The sequence below is a fragment of the Theropithecus gelada genome, chromosome X (assembly GCF_003255815.1).
Source record: "Theropithecus gelada isolate Dixy chromosome X, Tgel_1.0, whole genome shotgun sequence".
Classification (NCBI taxonomy): Eukaryota; Metazoa; Chordata; class Mammalia; order Primates; family Cercopithecidae; genus Theropithecus; species Theropithecus gelada.
In genome coordinates this window covers 68,621,053-68,648,986 of record NC_037689.1, presented here as the reverse complement: position 1 = coordinate 68,648,986, position 27,934 = coordinate 68,621,053, and the positions used below count along the sequence as shown (strand labels likewise).

Below are 27,934 nucleotides of genomic sequence, written 5' to 3'. Positions count from 1 at the left end.
GTGGATGCTTAACATACAACTGATTATTACATTAAGGGAAATATTTTAAAATAATGAACATGTGTAAAGAGATGAAATAGTTGTTTGGGTAATGGGAAAGAAGGAGACTTGTTTGTGTAATGGGTAGTGGAGATGGTGTTGATTAGGATAAAACTATGATGAAGGTCAAGTTGAAGATAGAAATCATGCATTTATAATGGCACCAGTTCAAATAAATGGCTCTGCTTTTCTCTAGCAGTGATCAGCTGCATGAGCATAGCAGTAATTAAGGCCTTTGTTCATTTAGCAAATATCTGTTGAGCACCACAGTAAACCAGCCACCACACTATGCACCAAGGACACCAGGGTAAATAAAACAGCCCTCATGGAGCCCTCTGCATTCTAAAGATAGTGGGTGTTGCATGAAGGAGGTGTTGGTGGTTTTTTTAAAAAAGAGAATAGGGCAGAGAGTTAGAGTAATCCAGAGTTGGGGTTTTGCTAAGTGGGAAGGGCAGTTCAAAAAGGAGGCAAAGCAGTTGAGGGTGACAGTAAGATAATGGTTGTAGTCATTAATATGAAAGCAAGAAAAGTCAGGTGGGAGGGAGCTAATATATGGGGAAAAGACAAGCTGTACAAGAGATTAAGAGAGAATACATTACAGACACCAGAATGTTGACATGGAAAAATATATACCATATATATTTGAGTGAGAAAACATACAAAATAGTATATATGGTGTCATCCCATTTACATTAACCTATATATTATATAAAATTATATATTATTTAAAATCTAAGAAGTAGAAGAATCTAGTTAGTGAAAAGTCTGAATTAGAAAAAATTCTATTGACTTTCCTTTATCTTCCAGATTATTTTGAATTTGTGGAGCTTTCCTAGATTTTGCCTGACAGATGGCCACAGATAATGCTGTAACTATATAGTAGAAGGCACCTTTTGGGGTGTAGCTTATAGAATTCATTTCATGACAAAATATGGTCTCATCTACACATGAACAGTTGATAAATTTTTAATGCATATCTATTTAAATCTATAATTTTATATTGTATTATATAAAATTATGTTTATATCCATTGATATATTTTTAATTTAATGTAATAGATAATATAATATACAAAGTTTATATATAATATATGACATATCAAATATATTTTAAACTCTGGCCTACATATGTTGAACGCACATAAGTGGAAGATAAACAGTCGTGTGTTGGCAATAGGATGGTACCTAGTATCATCAATATAATATCTTAAAACAAGTTATAGTATGCCATGCATTTTTTAGCTCCTTGCCCAAGAGGTTGCTTTTGCCATGAAAGTACATCACAAAGGAGGGTACATGGAATTCTTTACTAATCCTAAAAGGGCTTGTGTTTTTTGTTTTTTGTCTGATGATTTTCATAATCTACGTTAACTCTTAAAATGAGACATTTGCTCATATCTGCCCTGTTACCTATTGAAAGTACTAGAGTTTTGCTGTGAACCTAGAACTGCTGGTAAAAATAAAGTCTATTTTTAAAATATTAGAATGTTGTAAAATGTTTGGTAGCTACAACATGAAGGCAAATAATATGTTTACAGTACCTTCCTCCAATTCTCTGCAAATGTTCTAATAAGCAGTGATATAGATCCGTATTCTTTCGACTCAGATCAGCAAGCAACTCTCCAAAATATCTGGGGTCCAATTTTTCAGGGCCATCATCCTGAATTATCACCTGAAGCAAACATCAATCACAATTGTAAGCAATATTAAGTTTTTCTAAGTTCACAGATATTTTTATGTGAAGTGAAAGCAAGATAACCTATTAAAGTCATCACACAAATCAAGCCATTTTTTCAGAGATACATTTTTTAACGTGGGAGAAATTTAAAGAAAAATCAACATTGCGATGGCAATTTCAACTTATTTTCACTGAAGTCTAAGTGTTCGAATGAATGAGAAACTTGAATAACATAAACATTCTTGAATATAGGCATTAAATAAAACAGCAAAATGAGCAAATTAAATCACATGGCTTATTCATATGTCTCCTGTGGAAAAAAGAAAATATGAATTATACTTTTTATTAATTTTTAAAATTAAAAATTAATTGACACATAATAAAAGTACATATTTATGAGTTTTAGTGTACTATTTCAATACCTGCATACAATCTGTAATAATCAAATCAGGATAATAGCATACTCATCATCTCAAACAATAATCATTTCTTCACGGTGAGAGCATTTAAAATCTTCTCTTCTAGATATTTGAAAGTATAGAGTAAATTTCTATTAGCTATAGTCTCCCTACAGTGTTATAGAACACTGGAACTTATTTTTTCTACATAGTGGTAGTTTTGGATTTGTTAACCAATCTCTTCCTATACTTTCTTCCCCCTCCCTTCTAAGCCTCTTGCTACCACTATTCTTCTTTCTACTTGCATGACATCAATATATTTATATATTTAGCTCCCCCATATAAGTGAGAACATGTGATATTTATCTTTCTGTGCTGGGCTTATTTCAGTTTACATAATGTCCTCCAGACTTATCAATGTTGCCTCAAATGACAGGATTTTATTCCTTTTTATGACTGAATATACTCCATTGTGTACATTGTGTATATACACACCATATTTTCTTTATCCACTTACCCGTTGATGGACACTTAGGTTGATTTCATATCTTGGATATTGTTAATAGTGCTGCAATCAACATGGGAGTGCAGATATTTCTTCAACATACTGATTTTTGAATTATACTGACTATAGTAGAATTACTTCCAGTTGGACTTGCATATTCTAAGTGAAAGTCAGTCTGATTTGTTAGTATATCTTAAAGGTAGATTAAATAAACCTACTCAATTCAATGCATTTTAAAGTATTTCTTGTTTGACTTCCCCCATTTATTATTTAAAGCGAATATTTAGTCAATCTCACATTGGAAAGAGTAGCTCAGAGCCAACTGTAGAGAACTCATAGACTTCAGAGACATTTGAAATCCTAGACGTAAATTACTATGAACAGTGTCCTAAATAAGACCATTCTACTGGCTTCCTATTCTTGGGTATCAATCCTTTCAATATTATTGGGCGCTGTGGCTCCCATCCCCAAAACACACTGCCTGGAGGATGATAACTTAGGTTACACTCCATACTACTTTTAATATTTCATGTGAAACCAAGTACCCTAAAAACACATTTATTCTTAAGCATATAGATGGTAAATGGATTTGAATTTGACTACTGATACTTCCTTTTCAACCTCTCCTCTGAATGCAGACCTTAAAACACTGTACATTCTAAAGCAAATGGAAGAATTGCAAAGTAAGCAAAGATAATTTTTCATAATTACATCTGTGACACAAAAATCAGTTTATAAAATGTTGATCAGTGAAAAAAAGTGAGACACAAAATACAGTGTAGTATCATCACATTTTTGTTAAGTCTAGATGAATATACCACAATATTAGTTATCTTGTCCATGTACACTTTGGAGTTGCTTTCCTGAGTAAATAATGATTATCTCCTAAAAAGAATAAAGTCTCATGCATGAAGGCATGAGTAGATGGGTAAACCTGTAAAGTCAATATTATCACATAGTACGTTTAAATATAGAATTAACAAGTAGTGCATATATAGAGATGTAGATAATATATGAAAAAAGACATAGTTTCATATGTCTATATTTATATATTCTATATAAAACCTTTAAATGCTTACATAAACATAAATTTATTTTTTTCCCAGTATGTTCTCTCCTTTAGCCATAGTAGATTTCACTCTCTGGGGCACACACCACACATTCCTGCCTCTAGGATTTTACTCACATTGTTTTCTGCTTAAATACCCTCTGTCCTTCTTGTTGTATATCCAAATCTTACCCATCCTTTGAAACTCATCTCAAAATCTATCATATCCATGAAAACTAAAACTATGCCAACCAACAAGCTAATTCAATTCAGCTCTTTGTGCTCAGCTATCTTGAATTGTTTTTATACTATTATACAGATGTAAGTCTTGTTCTCTCAGCACCCTCTTTTTACCACAAAAGAAATAAACAAGAATGAGTCATATTTTTTGGTATATTTGATAGTATCTAATACGGTACTGATTAAATACTCTACAGCTGCTCACTAAAACTTGTTGCATTGAAAGAAGTCATCTACCTGATTAGAAATGCCCCCAAGTGCTAGTGATTCTGGAAATAATTTTTTTATAGGTTTCTCTCTTAAAGCCGCCGCCAACAACAACAACAACAAACGGTTAACAAAGTCAGAAAAAGTATAGGCAGCCCTTCCTTAGGAATATCATGGTGATCCCTTGTACCTTCCTTACTAGTAAGAGTCAGTATCATCACACACAGTCTAATTGAAGCAACTAAACTGAACTCCTTGTAGAGTTGGAGGCTGGTATTTGAGTTCTACATAGACTTCTGGATAATGTCCATCAGCTTCTCAGTGATTGACTCCTCTCAGGAAATGAAGGTCAAAAGCAGGCAAGTCGCTATTCAGAACTATGTCTCATTTAAAGAGTCAATGTGTTTAGGAAAATCATAAGATAAGGACCAAACCAGCCCTTTTGGAATCCATAATCCATTTGGGTTCAAATTTGGGAGGGGAATCCTGGCCGGGCGCGGTGGCTCAAGCCTGTAATCCCAGCACTTTGGGAGGCCGAGACGGGCGGATCACAAGGTCAGGAGATCGAGACCATCCTGGCTAACACGGTGAAACCCCGTCTCTACTAAAAAATACAAAAAACTAGCCGGGCGAGGTGGCGGCGCCTGTAGTCCCAGCTACTCGGGAGGCTGAGGCAGGGGAATGGCGTAAACCCGGGAGGCGGAGCTTGCAGTGAGCTGAGATCTGGCCACTGCACTCCAGCCTGGGCGACAGAGCGAGACTCCATCTCAAAAAAAAAAAAAAAAAAAAAAAAATTGGGAGGGGAGAGGACTGAGGAAATTAAAATTCTCATCTATTGTTAAGTCAGGACTATTACTCAAGACCAAGGTGAAATTTTCCTAACTGTAAACTGTGTTGTGCTAGTTAGCAATATTTTCCATTATTAAATCTTAGCTCTTTGGAGCTTCTTAATTTTAATGGAACTATTTGTTGGTCTGTTTTGACATAGCTTTTAGAAGTGGCTCAAAGCCATCTTTTTTGTTGCCTTGAGAAAGCCAAGATAGAAGTCGTCCCAAGGATACATGTGTGCCTTGGGCCAGAATAATGGTAGCAGTAATGGATAGAAGTTTTCTCCCTGTTACAATACTGACGTGAAATATAGCTGCACCTCATATATACTCATCTTCCTGATGAATGGGAGCTATTTCAAATGTTAATCTTGGATAATTACTTTAGTTGTTTACCTATAATCAAGGAAGGAATACAGACTGTGCTGAAGAATATAAATATATACAGATATACAAAACATGATATTTTTCTAAAAAATTACAAAAATTGTTAGATTCATGAGCATGCATCAATGAAGTACGTTTAATCAGATCACTATTTGACTATAATAATTGCCAAACAGTCTAATTCCTTGTCTCTAATTCTAGGTGAGAAGCCCATGATGATAATTGCTTTAGCAAACTCAAGGCAAAGCAACAATGCTTAAGTGTGCAACCAGAGGCAAATTAGTGTCCATTTTCCAGAAAAAGTCTGTAGGAAGGAAGTAATTTCAAAAGAAAATAATTTCTAAAGAGAAATTATGGACCTCACCTCACTACTGCCTTGGAAGTTCTTGACCTGGTTCCAATTTGGGGTGTTGTTTCATATTTGTAGTCTGTGAAACTCTAGGAGTAGTAGGTGGACTTTTGTTGCTAGCCTCCACACTTTATAAACTTTCATATTCAAAGGCAACACACTTAACCAACCGTAGTTACATAGTTCAGTGGTAGTGATTATAAGGTACAATCAATAGTTGCTGATTTCAACTGAGCTATCTATATTCTCTTGCCTGGTTTCCCTTCAGCTTAAGAACAAATATTTGTGAGAAGGCTTCTCAGGGGTAGGGATAGTTTGTAGTCAAGGAACAAATGACAATCCAGTAGAACAGTCTTGGCTTAATTAAATTTATTCCTACTAGGTAACTGGCTTAAATGTGTGCACGTTTCACCTATTTAGAAGGGTAGTTTAGCAGATTATAAAGCTATTAAAATGCCATATTATATAAAAGCAATTATATCTAAGGAACTAAACTCCCAAAAGGTCATTAAAATATTAAGTAATAAGATCTGCTGTATTAAGATCCAACTGGATAGTGAGTTCTGAATTGTTGCATGGCAATGGAAAACCTCACTATTAGTAAAAGGTTATATAACATATAGATTATACATATATGTCCAGCCAAAATTATAAGGATGTGGTGACAGTTTTGGATGTATAAGATTACTACTTGATTTTGCTTTGATTTGGAACATTTAATATCTATTGGACTGATTCAAACATAGTTAATCCAGTGGGTATTAATCCCTGATGAAATTAAATGCATTTCAGATACAATGTCATTTGGCTAATGAGGTAAAAATAAATAATTGATCTCTCCTTATTTTATGCCAGAAGTAGCAATTCTGACAAGAGAAAAAGTAAAATAATTTTAGGTTCTGAAAATCCTCACTATTATTTTAATCTATATACATATTTTAATAAAGAAATGATGCTACCTAGTGCATATTAGATTATCTTTTATATTCTTTTTTCTTTTTCTTTAATTTTTAATTTTTGTGCATATATAGCAGATGTACATAATTATGGGATATATGAGATATTTTGATACAGGCATACAATATGTAATAATCATATCAGGGTAAATGGGGTATCCATCGTCTTAAGTATTTATCCTTTCTCTGTGTTACAAACAACTTATAATGCTCTTTTAGTTATTTTTAAATGTACAATTAAATTATTGTTGACTATAGTTATACTGTTTTTCTATCAAATACTAGATCTTATTGTTTCTAATTCTTTTTGTGCCCATTAACAATTCCTAATACTCTCTCACCCCTGCCCCACTACCCTTCTCAACCTCTGGTTACCATCATTCTACTCTCTATCTCCATGAGTTCAAATGTTTTATATTTTAGTTTCCACAAATAAGTGAAAACATGTGATATTTGTTTTTCTGTGCCTGGCTTATTTCACTTAACATAATGTCCTCCTTTTCCACCCATGTTGTTGTTAACTGACAGGATATCATTCTTTTTATGGGTGAATAGTACTTCATTGTGTATATATACCAAATTTTCTTTATCCATTAGACTGTTGGATAAATAAAATTTTTAGATTCCTTCCAAATGTTGGTTATTTCCTTTCTTTTGTGTATATACCCAGCAGTGGAATTGCTGGATCATATGGTAGCTCTATTTTTAATTTTTTGAGGAACCGCCAAACTGTTCTACATAGTGGTTGCACTAATTTACATTCCCACCAGCAGTGTACTATGGTTCCCTTTTCTCCACATACTCACCAGCATGTGTTATTGCCTTTTGGATAAAATCCATTTTAACTGGGGTGAGATAATCTCTCACTGTAGTTTTGATTTGCATTTCTCTGATGATCAGTGATGCTGAGCACATTTTTACACATCCTGTTTGCCATTTGTGCACCTTCTATTGAGAAATCTCTACTCAGATATTTGGAAATTATTAGATTTTTTTCCTATTGTTTGAGCTCCTCATATATTCTGGTTATTACCTCCTTGTCAGATGGGTAGTATGCAAATATTTTCTTTCATTCTGTGAGTTGTCTCTTCACAAGTTAAAAGCTGTACAGAAGATTTTAACTTGATGTAATCCCATTTGTTCATTTTTGCTTCAGTTGTTTGTGCTTCTGGGTTATTACTCAAGAAATCTTTGCCCAGCCCAATGTCCTGGATAGTTTCCTCAATGTTTTCTTGTAGTAGTTTCATAGTTTGAGGTATTAGATTTATGGCTTTAGTCCATTTTGATTTTATTCTTGTATATGGTGAGAGATAGAGGCCTAATTTCATTCTTTTGCATATGGATACCCAGTTTTCCCAGCACAGTTTGTGGAAGAGACTGTCATTTTCCCGATGCGTGTTCATGGCACCTTGGTTGAAAATGAGTTCACTATAGATGCATGAATTTCTCTCTGGGTTCTCTATTCTATTCCATTTATCTATGTGTCTGTTTTATGCCATTACAAGGCTATTTTACCAGGTTAGTGTAACTCTGCAGTATAATTTGAAGTCGGTTGAATTTTTCCCAATTTTAGCAACATTGAGTTCCAATGCAAAGTCCCACACTTACCATGTTCTCCCTCCCTCAAGCACACAGATTTTCTCTCCCTGCCACACAGCCTCTGTTAGGGTGGCATCAACAATTCAAGACTGTTTTTCCTACCCTCATCAGTGCCTCTTTCAGTGATATGAAGTTACATTCAGGTACTGTGATCACTCACCTAATTTTTGGTTCTTATTAAAATACTTTCTTGTGTATGTAGCTAGTTGTTAGTTTTGGTGTTCCTGCAGGGAGGACAATTGGTGGAAGCTTCTCTTTGTCCATCTTGCCCCACCTCCTGGTTCATATTAGATTTTCAACACATGTTGTCACTGAATTGAATGTACTGTACAATAGTCACAATTCTAAAATGAAGACTTATTTAACCATAACAGTTCTGTACTTGAAATAAAGAACTAATTTAACTTTCTACGTGAAGAAATATAGATAGTAAAATGTTGTAATGAAAAAATAATTGAATTTGAGAACAAATGTGGAGCTTCCATTTCCCATTTGTGAGTTAAGTAAATTGCTTATCTTCTCTGTACCTGTTTTTTTTCAACTGTATTATGTAGGCAATTTAGTATTGCAGGAGGCATCAAATAAAATTAAATAAGGGGAAAAGTGCTCAGTAAATTTTTAAACAATTGTGCAAATAATTTTCTTTAATTTAAGGCATACGTACAGTTTGCTACTGGAATGACAGAAGAAATGAAAGACAATTGTCTCATTTTCTATAAGACTCTCAACTGCTTGGGAGTAGAGATACTGTTGTTTTTTTAAGTTCTAGTGCCCAGCATAGTACTTGGATATAATAAGTCCTAAGTAAACATTTGTTGTATAAAAGTATTTTTATCACCATAAAAATAATAATAATGCTGATTCTGCATCAACTCATCTTGTTCATCAAAAGAAATATTAAGGACATCCCTTTTAACAGCCTAATCTTTCAAGGTAAGTAAGTAGTGAAAAGGTTGCTTATAATAAACAATAAAATTGGAGCTACATATTAAGCAGAACAGAGGGAAAAGCACTAGTTGTAAGAGGTGCTTCAACAAATCACACTGAAATGGACTTAGTGAAACTTATTCAAAGCTATTCTCACTTCCTTTTTGGGGGTGTGTGTGTGTGTGCGTGCATGTGTGTGTGTTTCCAGTTTGACATTCTTCTTTTCCCAACCAATTAAAAACAATGTAGGTGGTTTGGGTTGTAATTTTATAATGGGTATAAGTGATTGAATAATAACATTTCTAACAGTTTAAATTATTCTTTCTCATCAGAAAATAAAATGTATGATATTTTCTTGTACTATAAAGTGAGTATCAAGAATTTGCAAACCTTTTTCTCATAAACAATGGGAATTCTGCAACAAGGGCTCTAATGAGAGCTACAGATCAAATGCTAAGAGTTCCAAGAAGAAAACCTAACTTTCAACTGTATGAGAGAGGTTGTATGAAGAAAGAATCATCAAACTATGACAACTGATTAGGTGTGGAGTGGCAAAGTAGAGAGAACAGTAAAAAAAGGTGTTAAATATTAAGACAAATAAAGCACTGGATATGTCATTAATAGATGAGACAGAGTGAAAAGCTGATATGATTCGTTTGAGATGACTGTGGGACAGTCAAGTAGAGATGTCAGGTAGGCAATTAAAAATGATGCATTGGAGCTGAGAAAGTTTGGGGTATTGTCCATACAAAAGTAGTAGCAAAGGTCAAGATTTTATATCATGTTGTCAACGAACAGAAGGTAGAAAAAAAGAAGGAGGCCTGTATTAGTCTGTTCTCATGCTGCTGATAAAGACATATTTGAGAATGGACAATTTATAAAAGGAAGAGATTTAATGGACTTACACTTCCACAGGGCTTGGGAGGCCTCACAATCATGGTGGGAGACAAGGAAGACCAAGCCATGTCTTACATGGATGGCAGCAGGCAAAAAGAGAGAGCTTGTGTGGGGAAACTCCCTCTTATAAAACTGCCAGATCTCATGAAACTGACTCACTATCACAAGATCAGCATGAGAAAGACCTGCCTCCATGATACAATTACTTCCTACCTGGTCCCTCCCACAACACATGAGCATTCAAGATGAGATTTTGTTGGGTACACAGCCAAACCGTATCAGGGGCCAAGAATGGGTCCTTGGAGAAGAGGTCCTGATGAAAGAAGGAAGAAGTGCCTGAGAAGAAGTCATAGAAGCAGCAGTACAGTATAATGGAAAGAAATATATCAAGAATAGAACAGATAAGCAGTACTAAATGCAGTAGAACTGAAACAAAATTAGGGTCAAGAAAAGTAAGTGGGATTTGGCAACTTGGAGGTCAATAAAAGCACTTTCAGGAACATAGTGAAGCTAGAATCTGGTTTGCAGTGTTGAGGAATGTGTGAATAGTGAGAAAATGGCATCTGAGAGTATGCCTCCCTCCTTTGGAAACTTTTCAGATGAAGGGAACAAAAGAGATGAGATTATAAGTCAATAGAATTGTAGGGTCACAAAGGGAGTCACCCTGATCACAAAGTTAGAGTCTTAATTCTTGAAGATCAAAAGAATCAGAAGTTTGCTGATGGTATAGAAAAATTTTTCAGTAAAGTGGAGCATTGAAGGAATTCATGTGGTGAACCAAAATTGTGGTCCCTGGACCAGTAAAATAGCGTTAGGATAACCAGGGAACTTGAAAATGCAGATTATCACGCCCCAGTAATCTCTCCTTAAATAATTCTTCCAATTGATTCTGGTGCATGCTAAAGTTCGAGTTCCACCATCTATTGTTAGTAGAAGGCAAGGCTACCTGCAGAGAGGGAGACAGCAGCAGTGAGACTTGGAGTATGAGCAGGGTGGGAAAGATAAGAATTAGACATTGAAGACTGGTAATGACTTGATTAGAAACTATTAAAAAGGCTGTTTAACAATGGTGGGAGTCCAGAAAGACCGAGACAATCTGTACTAGACTAAATTGGTTTAGTCTGAAGACGTTCTCTAGGAAACAAAGAAGTCAAAATCTAGGGGCACAGAAGGTGGATGGCAGTCTATACAAAGCAAAGGATCAGCAAAGTGATGACAGTAAAAGGAGAAGGGCTTCTAGCAAGATCACTGCTGAACTGGCTGACAATGGAAACCAGTGTGGCTTAGAATTGAGGGCTGGAGAGTTTGGTGAAGGTGACGTTAAACAGAAATGAGAGAGTAAGAGATAAAATAAGAATGTGATGGCAAGAGAAAGAGACATTCAGAATCCCGGGTTAAACAGTTTCAAGTGAAGATATAAATTCAAAGACTGGCCAAAGGCTATGTGAACTGAAGACGTAGAAATGAAGAAATTGAGAGTGAGGAAGAACCTTGAAGACAGTGTGGGAAAGGGTACTGATGTGGGTGGTGAAATTCTTATAGATGATTCTGGATTCAGTAGGAAGTGGAGAGAAGATTGTAAATTGGCTGGTGAAACTGTTAAGAGAGTGACCAAAATGTCAGTAGAGAGTGATAATTCAAACCAAGGTGGGTGGTGTATATGGATTACAGAGTTTCAAAGAGAGTTGAAGGTTAGTAAGGGATAATTGATCAATAGGAACCAGAACATTTGTGTATTGAGAAAAGAATTAACAATAGATACACAAAAAACAAGCAAATGAAAAAAATTAGAGAATTATTAACACCAGCAAAAAGTTGTGCCAATAAAAGAAGCAAAATAATACACAATTTGGTTCAGCAGTAAACGATATTTTATAGCAATAATAATATAAACACTGAACACTGATTTACCAAAACTAAATGGAGATTTAACTATATTGGGATGATGGAAGGGATGAAAACAGTTGGATGAGAGATTAATAGAATTAAACCTTTGTGTGTCAGAATTATCAACAGATAATATATAACACCGATAAATCAAGACATAGCAGCATTAAGTATATGCGTACTATAAGTTTATGCATACTAAAAATACATGCATATCATTTAGCTTTATATATAGCAATTTAGCTAAATGCAAGTAAATATCACAAGACAAAGCTAACAATTGAAAATGGTTGCCTCTGGGGATCAGCTCTGGGTGGTGAAGAGGGTAGGGACAGGGAATTGCTGTTTGTTATATGCCTTTTACTGCTATTTGGCCTTTTAAACTACGCACATGTATTACTTTAATTTAAAAAACTGATTTCTAAAACAGCAAATAAGTAACAATGTGTTAAAAATAAAGTTGAGTTTGCCATAAAACAGTAGTTCAAAAAGGTTTCATAGCAAGAGGTTGCAGAGGTTGCAGAAGACAGATAAGGTAGTGTTGGGAAAAAGATAGGCCCCAAATGGACACTAATTAAATTTGTGGAAGCAACAGCAGGGAATAGACGTTTACATGAAAGGCACTCATTTTCAATAATGGGGTTGAAGAGGGCAATAAACATGGAGAGAAACTTGAGCCACCTGTTAATGAGTGAGGGGATAGACAGAACTGCTGAGTTTATTGAACTAACCAGCCCTGAAATTCTATCATTGGTGAATGACATGTTAAATAAACATTATAGCGAGCTTCCCAGAGACGTGCCAGAAAAAGCACCTGACACTAAGATATGATGTTTTTTGTCAATTCATTAAAGGCATCACATCACAAATTGGAGTATTTTTCATTGGCAACAGCACAATCCAGGTGATCAGGACTGTTCCCTTTACATCTTCCCATGACTACAAAAGAATTCCCTGAATCCTCAAGCCAAGTGGAAGAAAGTTGTACACACACTATATACACTTATTTGAATACTTCTTACAAACGCCACCTATATGACAACTTGTAAAATAAGTTCAGCTGAGCTTTTCCCTGTCATCAACAGGTGTAAAATTATCTGTTCCTTGCTAATGACAGGAAAATGATCACAGTATGTTATCCTTAATTTCTTCAGGAAAGTATAGGTGACTTGTAATATTTTGAATTTGAAATCAGAAGGGTGATATTACTAGGGAGGACCATGGAAAATGTACATAAATTAATTTTATAGAATATTTTAAAGCCATGTTTTTAGATATCTGATTTTGAAAAATATTTTTAATGCCTTTCACTTTGGGGAAAGTACTTTAAAGATGATCTAATTTCATCTAAAAATAGTCTTACAGTGAAACTAATTTCTTATCTTGGTGATTTGAAACATTTGCGATCCAGAGTTGGGGAAGAAGATCAATAATCAAAGATTAATTTCAGCATCTGCTATGGACTTGACACTAAGATAGATGCTTTACGTATTTTATCTCATTTAATCCTCTTGTAGGATATATTGTACATTAAAGTATGATTCTTCCCCTTTTAGAGATGTAGAAACTGAGGTTCAGTCCAGCTAAGTCTATTGCTGAAGCTCATACAGCTCAGCACGATCAGGTTTTATAAATTCAGATAATTAAATTGAGTGCTTGTGTTCTATTCCTCTCTACCACGCTCCTTCCAAACTACAATTTAACTCTAAACACAAACTGTGAAAATGGGGAAAATGGGTCCTACTTTAGTTTTAAAACAGCCTAACCTATGTCTGCATATTACTCTTTAAAGATACTCTTCTACCCACATATCACGACGGGGGACATGTAAACACCAAGGAGCCTAGATGGGAGAACTCCCTCCTTTGTCCATGGGATCTGCACAAGCAGGTTACCCTGTCATCACTCTGAGCAGGAATGGACCCAATCCAATGTAATCTATACAAGTGAAATTACTAACTCTAAGCTTCCAACAGACTAGTGCTTCCAAGGGCCTATTCTATTTTCAGCAGCACTTCAACTTCATCCTTATAAAATATTGAAAAAACTGGGGGTTGGGGGCTGTGGAGGGATAGCATTAGGAGAAATACCTAACGTAGATGACAGGTTGATGGGTGCAGCAAACCACCATGGCACATTTATATCTATGTAAACAAACCTGCACATTCTGTACACGTATCCGAGAACTTAAAGTACAATAAAAAAAGAGATTATCTAAAATGGAAAAAAGCAGAATTTAATAAAATTAAAGAAAAAAATCCTCCAGCCTTTACAAAAGCTACATAAAAATCTCAAACTACAGTATGAATAATAAAAAGTGATATATTAGTTACCCAATTCTGCCCCTTTACTGAGTAGACAACATATAGTCTAGTCAAATGTATCATTAGATGTACTAAGCTGGGAAAAGAATATCATAACATTACTGTTGCCACTGGACAAACTCTTAATCCTGTCATACAGTTCCCATCTCTGATAATTGTCCCTCCTACCATTTCTATTGTCATTATTCTACTTTGTTTTACACCTAGACTATTAAAATAGCTTCTAATAATATTTTCTTTGCAAAGTTTTCCCCATTGATTTTTTTCAAGTTGTAGACTTTGTAGTTTATAAAAAATTTCCAGCACATATTTTTATTTAGTATTTTATGGATGAGGATGTTGCTGAGAGATTTTGTATTACTAAGAACATATAGCTTGAGAGGAACAGAGTTAGGACAAGAACTCAGGTCTCCATACCCTGAAACTAGTCTGCTTTCTATCACCAATACCTTCCCTGTGTCAGACTCTTCTTAACCAAGTGCTTTCTTTATTTTTATACTATTGCTCAAGGACTCTCCACATAAATGACCCAAATTCAAGGAGGAACTATCAATGGGCTCTGGAGTCAGCCTACATATGTATAAATCTTGGCTGTACCGCATGCTAGCTGTGTAAGTCTTTGCACATATTTTAAACTCTTTGAAACTCGGTTACCTTATATGAGCAATAAGGATAACAATAGCACCTTCCTAATCTGATCGTTGTAAGAAGAAAATTAATATGCTAGCCATAGTATCTATTAGTATTTTCCTACTCAGCAACCTTCACTCATCCTCCATTGCCTACTAAAGAAAGCCCAAAGTTTTTAAATTAACACTTGAGAATCTCATGACCTGGCCTTAATGTATCATATTAACACTACACCGTAATACTCCTTGTCGCATGTCTTTCATGCCATAAAAATCAAACCCCTAACTTTTTCTGAAACCCAGAATTTACTTTCCCAAACCTATAACTTTGTTTATGTGGTTCCCTCTGCCTAGGATATTATTTCCATGCAATATCAATACCGTATATGGAAATTCTGCCCGTTTTTCAAAGCCCAGGTTAATTACTTCCTCCTCAACACAGCCTTCCTCGATTTCTCAGCCAAAATTAATTTCTTCACTCTTTTGTTCCCAAAGTGTGTTGCTTCTTCCTCTTTTATGACTGAAAACACTTTGGTTTGTATTATGCTTTTATATGTGCCTGCCACTTTCCCCTATTAGAGGAAACTAAGGCAAAGCAAAGTTAAGGATTAGGTTGAACTGTATAAAATTGTTGCTATTATGCCAGTTTCAACCTACAAAAATGACAATTTCAAATGATCTAATCTAATAAAATGGTTTTTTTATAGTTGTATCTAATTCACTTAAGGTAAATACTCAATACCTTCTGGATTATATTCTATGAGTTATCCTAGAGGCCAATGTTTCTATGCAGATATACAGAAGAAAGACATTTTTAGGCTTTTTTTAAATTAGAAAACTGTAAAAAATGTAGAGACAAGGGTCTCACTATGTTGACCAGGCTTGTCTTGAACTGCTGGCTTCAAGAGATCCTCCAGCCTTGGCATACCAAAGTCCTGGGAATGCAGATGTGAGTCACTGAACCTGGCTCTAGGCTTTTCTTAGATTGACAAAACATGGATTTTAAATCTTTTGTAGTTCTTTTTGACTAATGTGGCCAGAACGTATATTTCAAAATTTCAGTTCTTAGAAATAATCTCATGTATATTTAATATACAACAATCAAATTCTTATGTGGACTGGCTCCTTCTTTATTTTTTCTTATATTCTTTTGTCTTTTAGTAAGAGGTGCCTATGAAAGAGGTCAATTGGAGATCTAGAAAAATACAAGTGATGGTTGATTCCCTATTGTTCTAGTTATTAATGTTAGTTTTACCAAGATACAAGAAAATATTTTTCCTTCAACACTTGTATAGCAGATGTTTACAAGATTCCAAAGTCTTCATAACATAAATTACCAAGAATTGTATTACATGAGATTTCTCCTTAGCAACTAAGTTCTAGTTTCTATTTTGTCAATGTGATACATAATAAAATCTATACATATTTTGACTTGATTCTCAAGTCAAATAATATATTCTCAAAGAAGACATACAGAAAGTATGTATATATTCTCAAAGAAGACATACAGGAAGTAAATACCAGTTTGTGAAATGTGACCATTGAAATCATCTTACATAATATAACTGCCAATTTATTGTTCATTTAAATATGATACCTCATGAAAATATTTAACATTGCACAACTATTGGGCCCATTTTAGAACTGAAGATCCACTACAGATTAGGTATTCATTAACCAGTTCATAACTAACCTCATAGATTTAATGTCTTAGTGGACCTAAATTGTTTTGTCTTCTGAGAGAAGATGGGAAGATTTGTTCTAAATATGCTATGACAAGGCACAAATACCAGTGGTATAACTTCTCAGTATTTTGATGAAAATTTAATGGGAGTACCTGCACAGTGGTATGAGAAGAGTTCAAGAATGTTATTTCAGTTTGTTAAGGAATCAGCTGATTGATCTTACCTGCTCACAAATCTGGCTTGATCCACTATGGCACAGTTCATTTCCAGTATGTGTAGAAATTGGATCATTTCCTGTGATGGCTTGGATTTGCTGGCTAGAATCAGGTTGTTGCCAGTGTGCAGAGTGGATGACCTGGGGCTGTTGGACAATGTGATGATGGCATTGAGCCTGAGGATGGCACTCCTAAGACACATACACATGCCAAAAACAGCCACTTAGGATAAACATTACTAATCAAGAAAAACATCTGAAACCATTTTTTTTTTAACTTAATGTTTTCTTTCACTACAATTCAAACCCTAGGATTTATAGTTTTAACTAGTGATAGAAAATTTGTATTGAATTCTGCTTTTATTTGATCAAGTTGTCGTGACCATCCAAATACTTATCTAGATTGGCCAAGGCATTGCATGTTATAATTAAATTAATATTCCAGCTATACTTAACACTAAAATAATAATGAATATTAATATTAGTATTACTTTGATGATTCAGTAGGCACTTCAGAATCTAATTACATAAAACACGATAATACTGAAGATATAGATAAATTTAAAATGAAAAAATAATATAGTATAGTGATTTTCAATGTCAGGAAGCATATTAGAGTCACAGTGGGTGGGGAGCAAAGTTCTTATCCTTATGAAACGTAAGGATAAATTTATTAAAAAGATAAAAAAAGCCAGTCACTGAAACTTCAGACCTAGAAAACATGGATTCTAACTGATTTTATCACTAACTCTGATCTTGAGAAACTGTGTATGCAACCTTTATGAGCCTCTGTTTTCCCATTTATAAAAGTGAAGATGGTACATTTTCCATTGGGGTGCTATGAGAAGTAAATAATGTCTATAAGTTGATTACTACAAAGTAGGTGAGTAACAAACATTATCATTATGATCGCATCATCATAATTTTCATAATCATCATCAACTTTATCATTTACCCTAATAATTTTGCAGATGGAAAAAAAACTCTGAGGTCTAGAAAAGTAAGAGAATTTGCTCATAATAACACAATTAATTAATGGCAAACTTGGGACTGGAACTCATGATTTCCAGCTTAGACTTCTTTTAGGATATTAGGCTGAATTTGCACTGACCCCAAGATATTCTGGAATTTGTTGTTTTTAAACTAAATCGTTGTTATCTGCTTATTTGTCATGGCTTTTTTTCTGGTAAGTATAGAGCACGGACTAAGAAAAGATATCTAGTTATTTTAGTTTGGGGGATTTCAGGCATACTTGAATTTGCTTTCTTATCCTGTGATTATTCTACTTCGATAAGAGACATCTGGAAGCCTGTTTTCAAAAGAAACATACTGTATTTTGAATCACAGTGCTATATGTATGCACATACAATTAATTTTGAAAGTATAAATGTAATGCACTATATCCTTTTGACTATGGAAAGTTGACCTATATTAATACAGTAAAACACTTCATATTTTAAATTTTCATATGAAATAATTTTCAAGCTATATTAAATGAAAAAAAACAAAGTGCAAAAGAATGAAATAGTATACTCTTTCTGCTGTAACTTTTTTTTAAGTGACATATACATTTACAAATATATATAACTGCTTTGAAATGCATAGACCAAAAGAGTTTTAAGAGTAGCTGCTTCTGGGAGGAGAAACTGGGGACAAAAGTGTCTGGATAAGGAGGTTTATTTGTCACCGTATACCTTTCAATGCTCTTTTTATGCCTCTCAATTTTTTTATACTTTAAAATTTTTCCATGAATAAAAATTACCTTTTCATGTATACAAAAAATATTTTGAAAAAAATGAAATATATATAACAAACACATTTTACAAATAGAAGTTGCCTTGGTAGATATAAAGATAATAAAGGTCATAGAATAAGTTCATGGTATCATTTTCTCTAGACTCTTTTCAAATATTACACACTTTGTACATATACTAGCACTAAAATCTTTACAGTGTAGGAATTTTGGGGGTGAACGTATGTTACATTATTATTATCTTTTATGTTACTAAATATCTTCATATATTGGAATGAGGTAAAATTACACTGATAGTCTGAGATGACTATTACTCATCGGAGAGCCTGTAGGCTATTGAAATAGAACCTCTCCTGAAGGAATAAAACAAAACAAAACAGTATGTTCCTCACAAAGCAAGTTAGGAAACTCTTGGAAAGCACACATCACTAGAGGGCAATAAAGAAAACAAAACCTGTTTCTTAAAAATCTTCCTGGCCGGGCACGGTGGCTCATGCCTGTAATCCCAGAACTTTGTGAGGCCAAGGCGGGTGGATCACGAGGTCAGGATATCGAGACCATCCTGGCTAACATGGTGAAACCCCGTCTCTACTAAAAAATACCAAAAATTAGCCGGGCATGGTGGCGGGCACCTGCAGTCCCAGCTACTCGGGAGACTGAGGCAGGAGAATGGCATGAACCCAGGAGGCGGAGGTTGCAGTGAGCCGAGATCACGCCACTGCACTCCAGCCTGGGGGACAGAGTGAGACTCCGTCTTAAAAAAAAAAAAAAAAAAAAAATCCTTTGTTAGTGTATCAGTTGTCCAGTTGTCTCTTGAATAGAACACTGACATTCCTGTCATCTGTGGTGCCTTGCAGGTTACCTGAGCCCATTTGGCCTATGAACCATTTACTGGTACCACTGAGGTCTTAGCAGGTTTTCAGTTTTTAATTCTTACACCTGACTACTAAAGTTCTTTTTCTAAAGCAAAATGTTCATATATTCATCATATTTTTAAAATACATAATAAGCTGAATTTTTAAAGTACAAAAAGATCAAACATTTCTGATTTGTCATATTGTTTTTCCTTTTTGATAGAGTAAAAAGAATTATGATGAGTACAAATCATATGAACTGGATAGTTATCTTGCACCTGGCACCACTTTACCACCCTTCCACTACAAAGATCTCTTTTTTCTTGAACAGTTCTCATCTCCTAAGAGCTAGTCCTATTTGATTTGGTCACATGTGACGGTAAACAGGTTCATCCAGACTTTGGCTTTACTCAGATTGTCCTAGTTTATCTCTATCACTGAGGAAACTACTAGGACAAAGCAATTGAAGTTTGCTTTATCTGCATGGTTCCTTTTACATTGGGTAGCTTTCATGGCGGTTCCCAAACTCCCAAACTGTTTAAGTAATTAATAAGAAGAAGTGGGCATAAACAAGTAAATACTCAAGAACAGTAAATAGCTGCAGTATTCTCTTAAAGGAGCTAGTCTTTAGTTGCTCCAGCTGCACAGCAACAATGTACAAGATATTCAATCTTTTACTCTAGAGTCAATAATTAGAAACACTATTTGTTCTCTTGAAAATAAGAAGCTAGAAGCAGCATGAAATGATTTGCCTCTAACATTCCTTATTATTTAAAACGTGTCAAACTTATTTTCTATAGCCCAGGTGGATAAAGGACAGATGTTATAATTTGATTTGTTATAAAGGAAAACACTCCTTGAAGAATAGGTACATTTCATGAAATTTTTTCTACTTGGTATCATAATGTCCAGAAATATTCTGCTGCTCCTCTGTAAGATATGTGTTCAATACAGATCATAGCAAACCCTTCAGACTATATCCAGCTTTCCAAGCAAACCAAAATGTTAAAGATTTGCATGTTTATGATTCTGAAAGTTGGCTTCATTTTAACTGAACACAAATAAGTAATAATGTATTAGTTCCTATGAATCTGGTATGTCCACAAGTGCTCATAAAAATAAAATGAGTTCTTATGCCAAAAAGTTCAAAAAGGAAAAGATATAATTTTTTAGTCAGTTTGATTTGCATATGAAAAAAATGATTTTGTTATCAAAACTGATTTGATAGTGTTTTAACTGCCTATTATGAGTCGAATTGTACCCTCCCACAGCCAAGATATGCTGAAATCCTAACTCCAGTAACTCAGAATGTGACTCTATTTAGAGACAGAGTCTTTATAGAGATAATCAAGTCATTAGGATGGCCCTAATACAATATGACTGGTGTCCTTATAAACATGCAAATTTGGACACAGAAACAAACATGCACAGACAGAAGATGATGTGAAGACACATAGGAAAGTTTCCATAGGAAGACAAAGTACTGCAGTGATGCATCTACAAGCCGAGGAATGTCTGAGGCTACCAAAAGCAAGGAGACAGGAATGGAAGAGTTCCTTCTCTGGCAGCTTCAGAGAGAACATAGCCCTGCCAACACAGTAAGTTCAGGCTTCTGGCCTCCAGAACTGTGAGACAATAAATTTCTGTTGTTTTAAACCACACAGTTTGTGGTACTTTGTTGCAGAAGCTCTAAGAAACTAATACACTGCCCTAGTTCAAGAATGTCCAACAGACAAGTCCTGGACATTGGACTGGACATGCTTGTATGAACTGAGAAGAGCAATATGAAACCTCAGTTCGTTATAGTAACAACTCTGCATGAAGGACTTGTGGCTCTAGATGCCATGGAATTACTGTGGCCTTGCTGCAGTTTTATACTTGGTCTGTCGATTTGAGCGTAACAGAATTTTTTAAATGTACTAGAAGCTTTAGTTTTCTAGATCTTTTACAGTATATGGTATTTCACATATCTGTTCCTATGTATTGTTCATTTAAAATTCATTCTATATTAAAAGAATTAGAACAAAATTATGTTTTAAATTATGATTTTTGTTGGACCAGTTTAAAGGATAACATACAAGGCATTGGGATATCTATATTAAGTTCAGATTCTGCCATTAATTTTCTATGTGACTTCACATATCCTGGTTTCAATTTTCTTTCAGTAAAAAGGGGACAATAATACTTCACATGAAAAATGGATATGAAAGTATTAAGGATGGTATGAAGGGTTCTAGATATCATAGCATATTATAAGTCATGGTGGTCTTGCCTTGCACTTCACAGTTGAATGTCACTTGAGCTCTATTAAAATACTCACAATTCAAAATTATACACTTAAAAACAAGTTTTTAAACAAACATTACTTACCTGGTCAGTATTTAGCTTCTCTACTTTTCTTATTGTTTTTTCATAAATAACGTTGTTTCCTGGGAAGAAATGGCTTCCTCTTAGGAATTGAGACAGTGGTTCCTAAAATGATAGTAAATTATATGTTTTGTTTTGAAAGTTGTCTTTTCAGAGTAATGTTAAATTAGGCAAATATCCAGTGTCTAATAGGCTCCGAGGTAGTGGCCGTCCTTAGGAAGAGAGTGGAATGACATCCCAATAATGTTGGTAGATGCAAGGAAATAATAATAAAGGTAGTTCCCTTTATCAAAAAGAACAATCTGGATTTCTCCTATTACATTTTACTAGGCCTAATAACGTCTTTTGTGGAGATTGGTGGAGAGTGGAAAAGATAATTTTCTCTCTGTTCCTAAGGCAAGATATAATGAGTTTCCTTCGAGGTATGCAAGCATGAGGTCAATCTCATTTAAATTGGGTTCACTGGAAGATTTCTTTCTATGCAAAAATTGTTGGAGAAATGCAAAATAAACATATTTCAGCATGACTAGGCCACAAAGTAGGTAGAAATATATTAAAGATTTTTTTCTGCAACTCAATTGGGTGCCCTTGAAATGTACAATTCTTAATTGTGATTATAATCAAGGCTAAGACTCTCAGAACAACATATGTTTTGAATATTAAGAGCAGAATAGAGGCTTTAAGAGCCACTTTATCTCCATATATTCAACTAAATTGCTGTAAGATTAGCTGAGTGCCTAGAAGACGTCAGACAATGAAATATAGGCTGGTGACATGTCCAAAATCTGAAAGAAACTGGGGAAGAGCTAATAAGAATCAGACCAGGAGTCTAAAATAAATGTCATATGCACCATGTTCTTTTCCCTTCCTTTCGTTTTCATTTGAAGTCTACTTGAGTAGGGAGATCTGGGGTTGTTTTGTTTGTTGTTTTTCTATGAAACACAATTTGCATTCATTTATTTTATGATATAGGGGAATACTATAGAAGACCACATAGGCAAGCCTGTTACTGGTTAATGTATTTAAGAACATTTCAAAATCAACAAAACGTGCTAGGATTTTTGTAATCTGCTATTGTAAATACTCATAGAGCAGCTGGACCAAAACACTGATTGTTTAAAAGGGAAGATGCTATCGAATCAAAAGTTACATACTTACTGTATTTAAGTTTGAGCAAAAGGTGTTTTAACCAACTGTTCCTTGGAGACTTTGGTAAAACAAATATATAAGTGACCAAATCTGTCTAGGTGATGAAGTATTAAATCTAGAGCTGAATATATTTAGAAAGATTTTCCTGGAAGCTATTTTGTGTTTGTTTGTTTTTGTAAAAGAGCCCCTATGGTAGTTATGTGCAATCATGAAACACATGCTTAAGTGCTTGCTATACACAGTGTACTTAGCTACATGCTTTGAGGCATAAAAATATAAGTCTGACTTATTTTATTACCAAGAGCATTTAATATTGATCAGTATTCATCAAACTATGGTAGATAGCCTATTTTTATTCTGTCCTCAAGCTAAGAATGGAAGTTAGATTTTAAAGGACTATAAATAAAAAACAAAGTCCAAGGCCCTATGTGGCCAGGAAAACGTAAAATATTTGTTATCTGTTTCTTTACAGAAAAATTATGCCAATCCCTGATCTAGATAATATATGAACACAAACATGTATGCAAGGTAGAAAGAGACAAATGCCCTTACATGTACAGAGAAAGAACTTACGGGATGGAGTTCAGAGGAAAAAAACTGAGTTCCATCTGATGGTGCTCTAGTAGGGTACCTGGATTAGGTGGCACTTGAAAGAAGATTAAAGTGGTCTTTGAATATGAGAAAACGGAAGAAAATGGTATTCCAAGTGAAGGAAACAAAACAATTAAAGTCACCAAGTTTGGAAAAGTGTAAGTTATATGTCTAGGACACACTTAGTAGATAGAGCTTGGTTCTTCAAGCAGTGAGAAGTCTTTATGTGCTTTTAAACAGGGGTATGAGGTGAAGTTTACTTCAGGGAGATTAATTAGAGGAAGAGTACAGATTAGGAGACTGGTAAGATTATCCCAATAATCAAAGATGGTACTGTTCAAAGATGACTCTGAGATCTTGAATCTGAGGAGTCTATTACATGGTACCAAAAATGAAAATGTTGAGACATTTTATGTGCTCCTAATAAGAATCTAGGTCTGATTATGTTTTTATTCCCCAGAACACTTAGCAAACTACATAGTGCATAGTAATCCCTTTAACATGTGGCAAATGATTGCAAATAGCTCCCAAATTGACTCTTTTACAAAAAAATGTCTGGATAGACACTCAGATATAGATGTTTAACACATAGGTGAAAATGCAGGTCTGGAACTAAGTGGGGAGTGCAAGGCTACAGATCTATTATATATATCAAGATCACCTGCTCACTAGTGCTAGATTAAGCCAGGCAATTGCTGAATAGTCAAATGAAGAGCAAATATAGAACTAGACATTTCTCAAGAGGTCTTAGAGGATAAAATATTGTAATTTAAGGGAAGAGTAATTTTCAAGAAGCAGTAGGAAGTCAAAGGTAAAAATGTTTCAAAGTGGCCAACAGATGAGAATTATAAAGTGGATTGGATTTGGATTACTACAAATCCATTGGGTTTGACTACTAAAATCAGTGGAAGAAAGTATAATGGGAGAGAAATCATTGAGTCATAAAATCTATATTGCAGTTCTTCCTTCTCCTATGTGCTGCAGAAAATCAGGTAGGCCATTAACCTTATCAGAGGCTCAGTTTTCTTAGCATAGGGAGGGTAATGCAGAATATTAAGTAATATCATGTGTTTTAAAGTACCCTTAATCTATAATTTTAATGTACAAATTACATTTGTTTTAAATAATATTGTAATATAATATTTAAAATCCATACTGTGTTTTAAATAATATTGATAATTCCCTTATAACTTTTCTACAAAAATATACACAAGTAGGCTTACTGAGGGCAGGGACTTTGACTGTCTTGAGTACCACATAGTGAGTGAATAGATGACTGAGTGAGAAGGAATGATATGAACCTTCATCTTAGGAATGTAACCATCCTCTAAGAGAGGGAAAACAAATTTAGCAAAAGCATGAAATTTTTTTTTTCTGTGAAATGAAGTTCACTATAAACGATGAACAATCATTTTTTTTACAAGACAAAGGATGGTCTAGGCACAAACGATGTTGATTCTGTCTCGAATATTTTGGTCATATTACTTGAATGACTTACTGAAAAAAAACACCTCCAAATTTAGGGGACTATTATTTTCCCCAAATCTGTAAGAAAGTAAATCAAAAATTGATATAAATAAACAATTCTTTGAAAATAAGTCAATAAAATAAATTCAATCAGAAGTTTTAGATTTCTCAACAAATGAGCTGCTAGACAACTCTACTATTTTGGCACCTTCTTTTTCTCAACCTGTCCATTTGAATTGGTGCCAGATCCACCCTAAAAATTAATAGGTGTTTTCAAAGTGGCAGATCTTATAATTTTAATTGTAACAGCTAGAACCTCTGGCAGTAATTCTCACATCTAACAAAATATATAATCCCCAACATCTACTTTACTGTTCCCAGGCCCCAAAACCTTAGTGGAAAATTTTTTAAAAAAAGATTTGCTGATTTGGCTCGTTACAATTTGAAGATATCCAACTTCAAGTAGACCCTCCAACCTTTGTGGTTATATTTGTATTCATCAAATTCTTTATAACGTTGATAATATTTTCATTTTCCTCAACTCCTGTGCTTATACTCCGTCTTTCTCCTCCTATTTACAGTGAAAACCAAGATAATCTATCTAATTAGATCTCTCTGTTTTCCTGCACATCTCAAAAATCTCTCTTTTCTGCTCCTTCCATCCACTTAAGGAAAAAGATGCATTCTCTCTCTCTTTCTCTTTTTTCCTGAAGTCATTTCTCCATCTGTACCTGGAATCCCATTCCTTCTTATGTCTTCCAGAATATTATCCCATTTGTCTACTTTCTCTGTTGCATCTTTAGCCTTTCTTATTACTGTTAATGGTCAAACTCTATTTCTCCAACCTCATCTTCTTAGGCCTTTTGGTCATTTGAGATGGTTGAGCACCCCATGTTTGCATTTGCTTCAGTTACGGTGTGTTCACATCCCTTGCTGATAACCTCTCTGTCTGTGAAAGTGGCTCCTTCCTTCTGTTCACTTAAAGTAGACATTTCTCAAAGTTCTGACCCAATCTTCTCCATTACCTCTTAGTGATCTCACTCATTCCCATAGCTTCAACGATACCTTTAAGAGGAATGATTCCCACATCTCTGTCAAATGTGACCTTTGAGTCATTTTTTAACTGCCTGTTAGGTGTCTTTGTTTCTATGCACCTAAAATGCTACTGGTTCAAATAAAACTCAAAATTTCACCCTTTTCTAAATCTACTTCTCCTCCCACTCACATTTCAATCACTTTAAGTGGGTCACCTTACTCTCAGTGTCTCAAGCTAAAAAGCTTAGGGTCATATTGACTTTTCTCCATATCCAATAAGTCATCGAATCTTGTTAAAGCTACCATCTAAAATAGCTGTCAGAAAAGATATAGAGTGATGAATTAGCATCAGAAGACCTGAGCAAGTTATACTTACTCAAACTTTCATTTCCTTAGTAGTAAAATAATGCTAACAACAAGATTAATCATACTAATACCTTAAATACCACAATAAATCCTTCCCTGATTTCCCCCAAACAAATATATTATCTCCGACATCTGAACTCCAATAATAATTTATCCGTAGTCCTTTCATGGCATCTATCCTACATCTCATCATGTATTCTACATAGCTATTTGTGGACCTGTCTTATTTCTTTCCCTGATAAGAGCTGTATGCTCCTTTAATTTGGGAAACATGTCTTATTTCACTTTCTGTTGAGAGACTGTATAGTGTCTTCCCCATAGCAGGAGCTTCACAACTGGAAAATTAATGAAATTGATTAGTATTAATTGGATTATATCCACTAATGGAACAAGTGTATTTCCTTCATTTCTGGATCAGATGTTAACCAGAATGCATAAATCCTTAGATTAAATGATGACAAATGGAGATCAGGAACAACAAAAAATAAACAGACTCAACAGAGATAGAAAAAATCATAATGGAACATGTGGATTGAGATTATTTTAATTACAGGAAAAAGAAATAAAGATTAGACAAGCTGGGAGGTGAAAGAGGATGAAATTGCTGTTTAGAAGGCTCAGCTTATTATAAATATTGTAATTAAACTAGAATCTTCTCCTGAGGGGATTTAAAAGAGCAAACAAAAAAAGAATCTACTTAGATAAATAAAATGGGGCGTGTAGCTAAACAGGATTTTCAAGCTATTTTGTAAAACAAGTTAGATTACTTTTCATTTACAAAGCATCGTGAAACTTGAAATTTGCTTCATTCCTCAATAATGTAAAGAGTTAAATGATTTAAAATGACCATTTTCTTCAACCTTCTGCTGGGACTTTGTCCTGAGAGAAAAATTGATACGACTGTATTCAACTACAAGTTGAACAAGTTTGTAGTTGAACACAGTCATGTTGATGAGGTCTTACAGGGGTAGGCTCAGTTTTTCCAATATGTTAGGTATTTGCATATATACTTCTAATTTCTCCGTTCTTGTAACTACATGTGGGTAAGGGGGTGCATAAGTGAGTATTAGATCCTAATTCACCTCCATCATCAATTGTCCTTCATTTGCAAATGTTTCACTCCCATCTCTCTATTGTTCAATTTCAGTTCCAATTTTGCTCCTTTGTAATTGAATGGTTTTGCACTAGCTAGGAACTTAAGTTGAAGAAGGTTGGGACTTTGTTTTGTTTACTGCTTTATCCTCCAGTTCTTAGGGCAATTTCTGGAATGCAATAGGCAATCAATAAATATGTATTGAGTAAATGACTGAATTTCTCTCTGCTTCCATTTTTTTTTCACCTTTTTAGGATTAACCAGGACATAATATTGAAATTGCCCAGCACGGAGTATATACCCAATAGTTATTAATTCTTTTTTTTCCCTATTAACTAAAGAATAAGGATTCATCCAAAGTCATGTAAGAGTTGCTGGCAAAGTGGATTGGAATCCAAATGATTGGACATTTTATATCTCTCTGGATATATCCTAGGCAAGCACAGCAATTCTCACACTATGAA

At 34.6% G+C, this 27,934-nt stretch overlaps 1 protein-coding gene across 2 annotated transcripts in view; it reads right to left on the bottom strand.

The window, feature by feature from the left end:
* The window catches only part of POF1B (POF1B, actin binding protein), a 113,226-nt gene that overhangs the window by 60,645 nt on the left and 24,647 nt on the right, over window positions 1-27,934 (bottom strand). For both annotated transcript variants that reach the window (XM_025372545.1, XM_025372544.1), the window contains exons 5-7: window positions 21,773-21,874; window positions 16,805-16,987; window positions 1,580-1,710 (exon numbers count right to left, since the gene is read on the bottom strand). In XM_025372545.1, coding sequence (XP_025228330.1) covers window positions 1,580-1,710; window positions 16,805-16,987; window positions 21,773-21,874 — 416 coding nt within the window. The remainder of the gene's footprint in view (window positions 1-1,579; window positions 1,711-16,804; window positions 16,988-21,772; window positions 21,875-27,934) is intronic.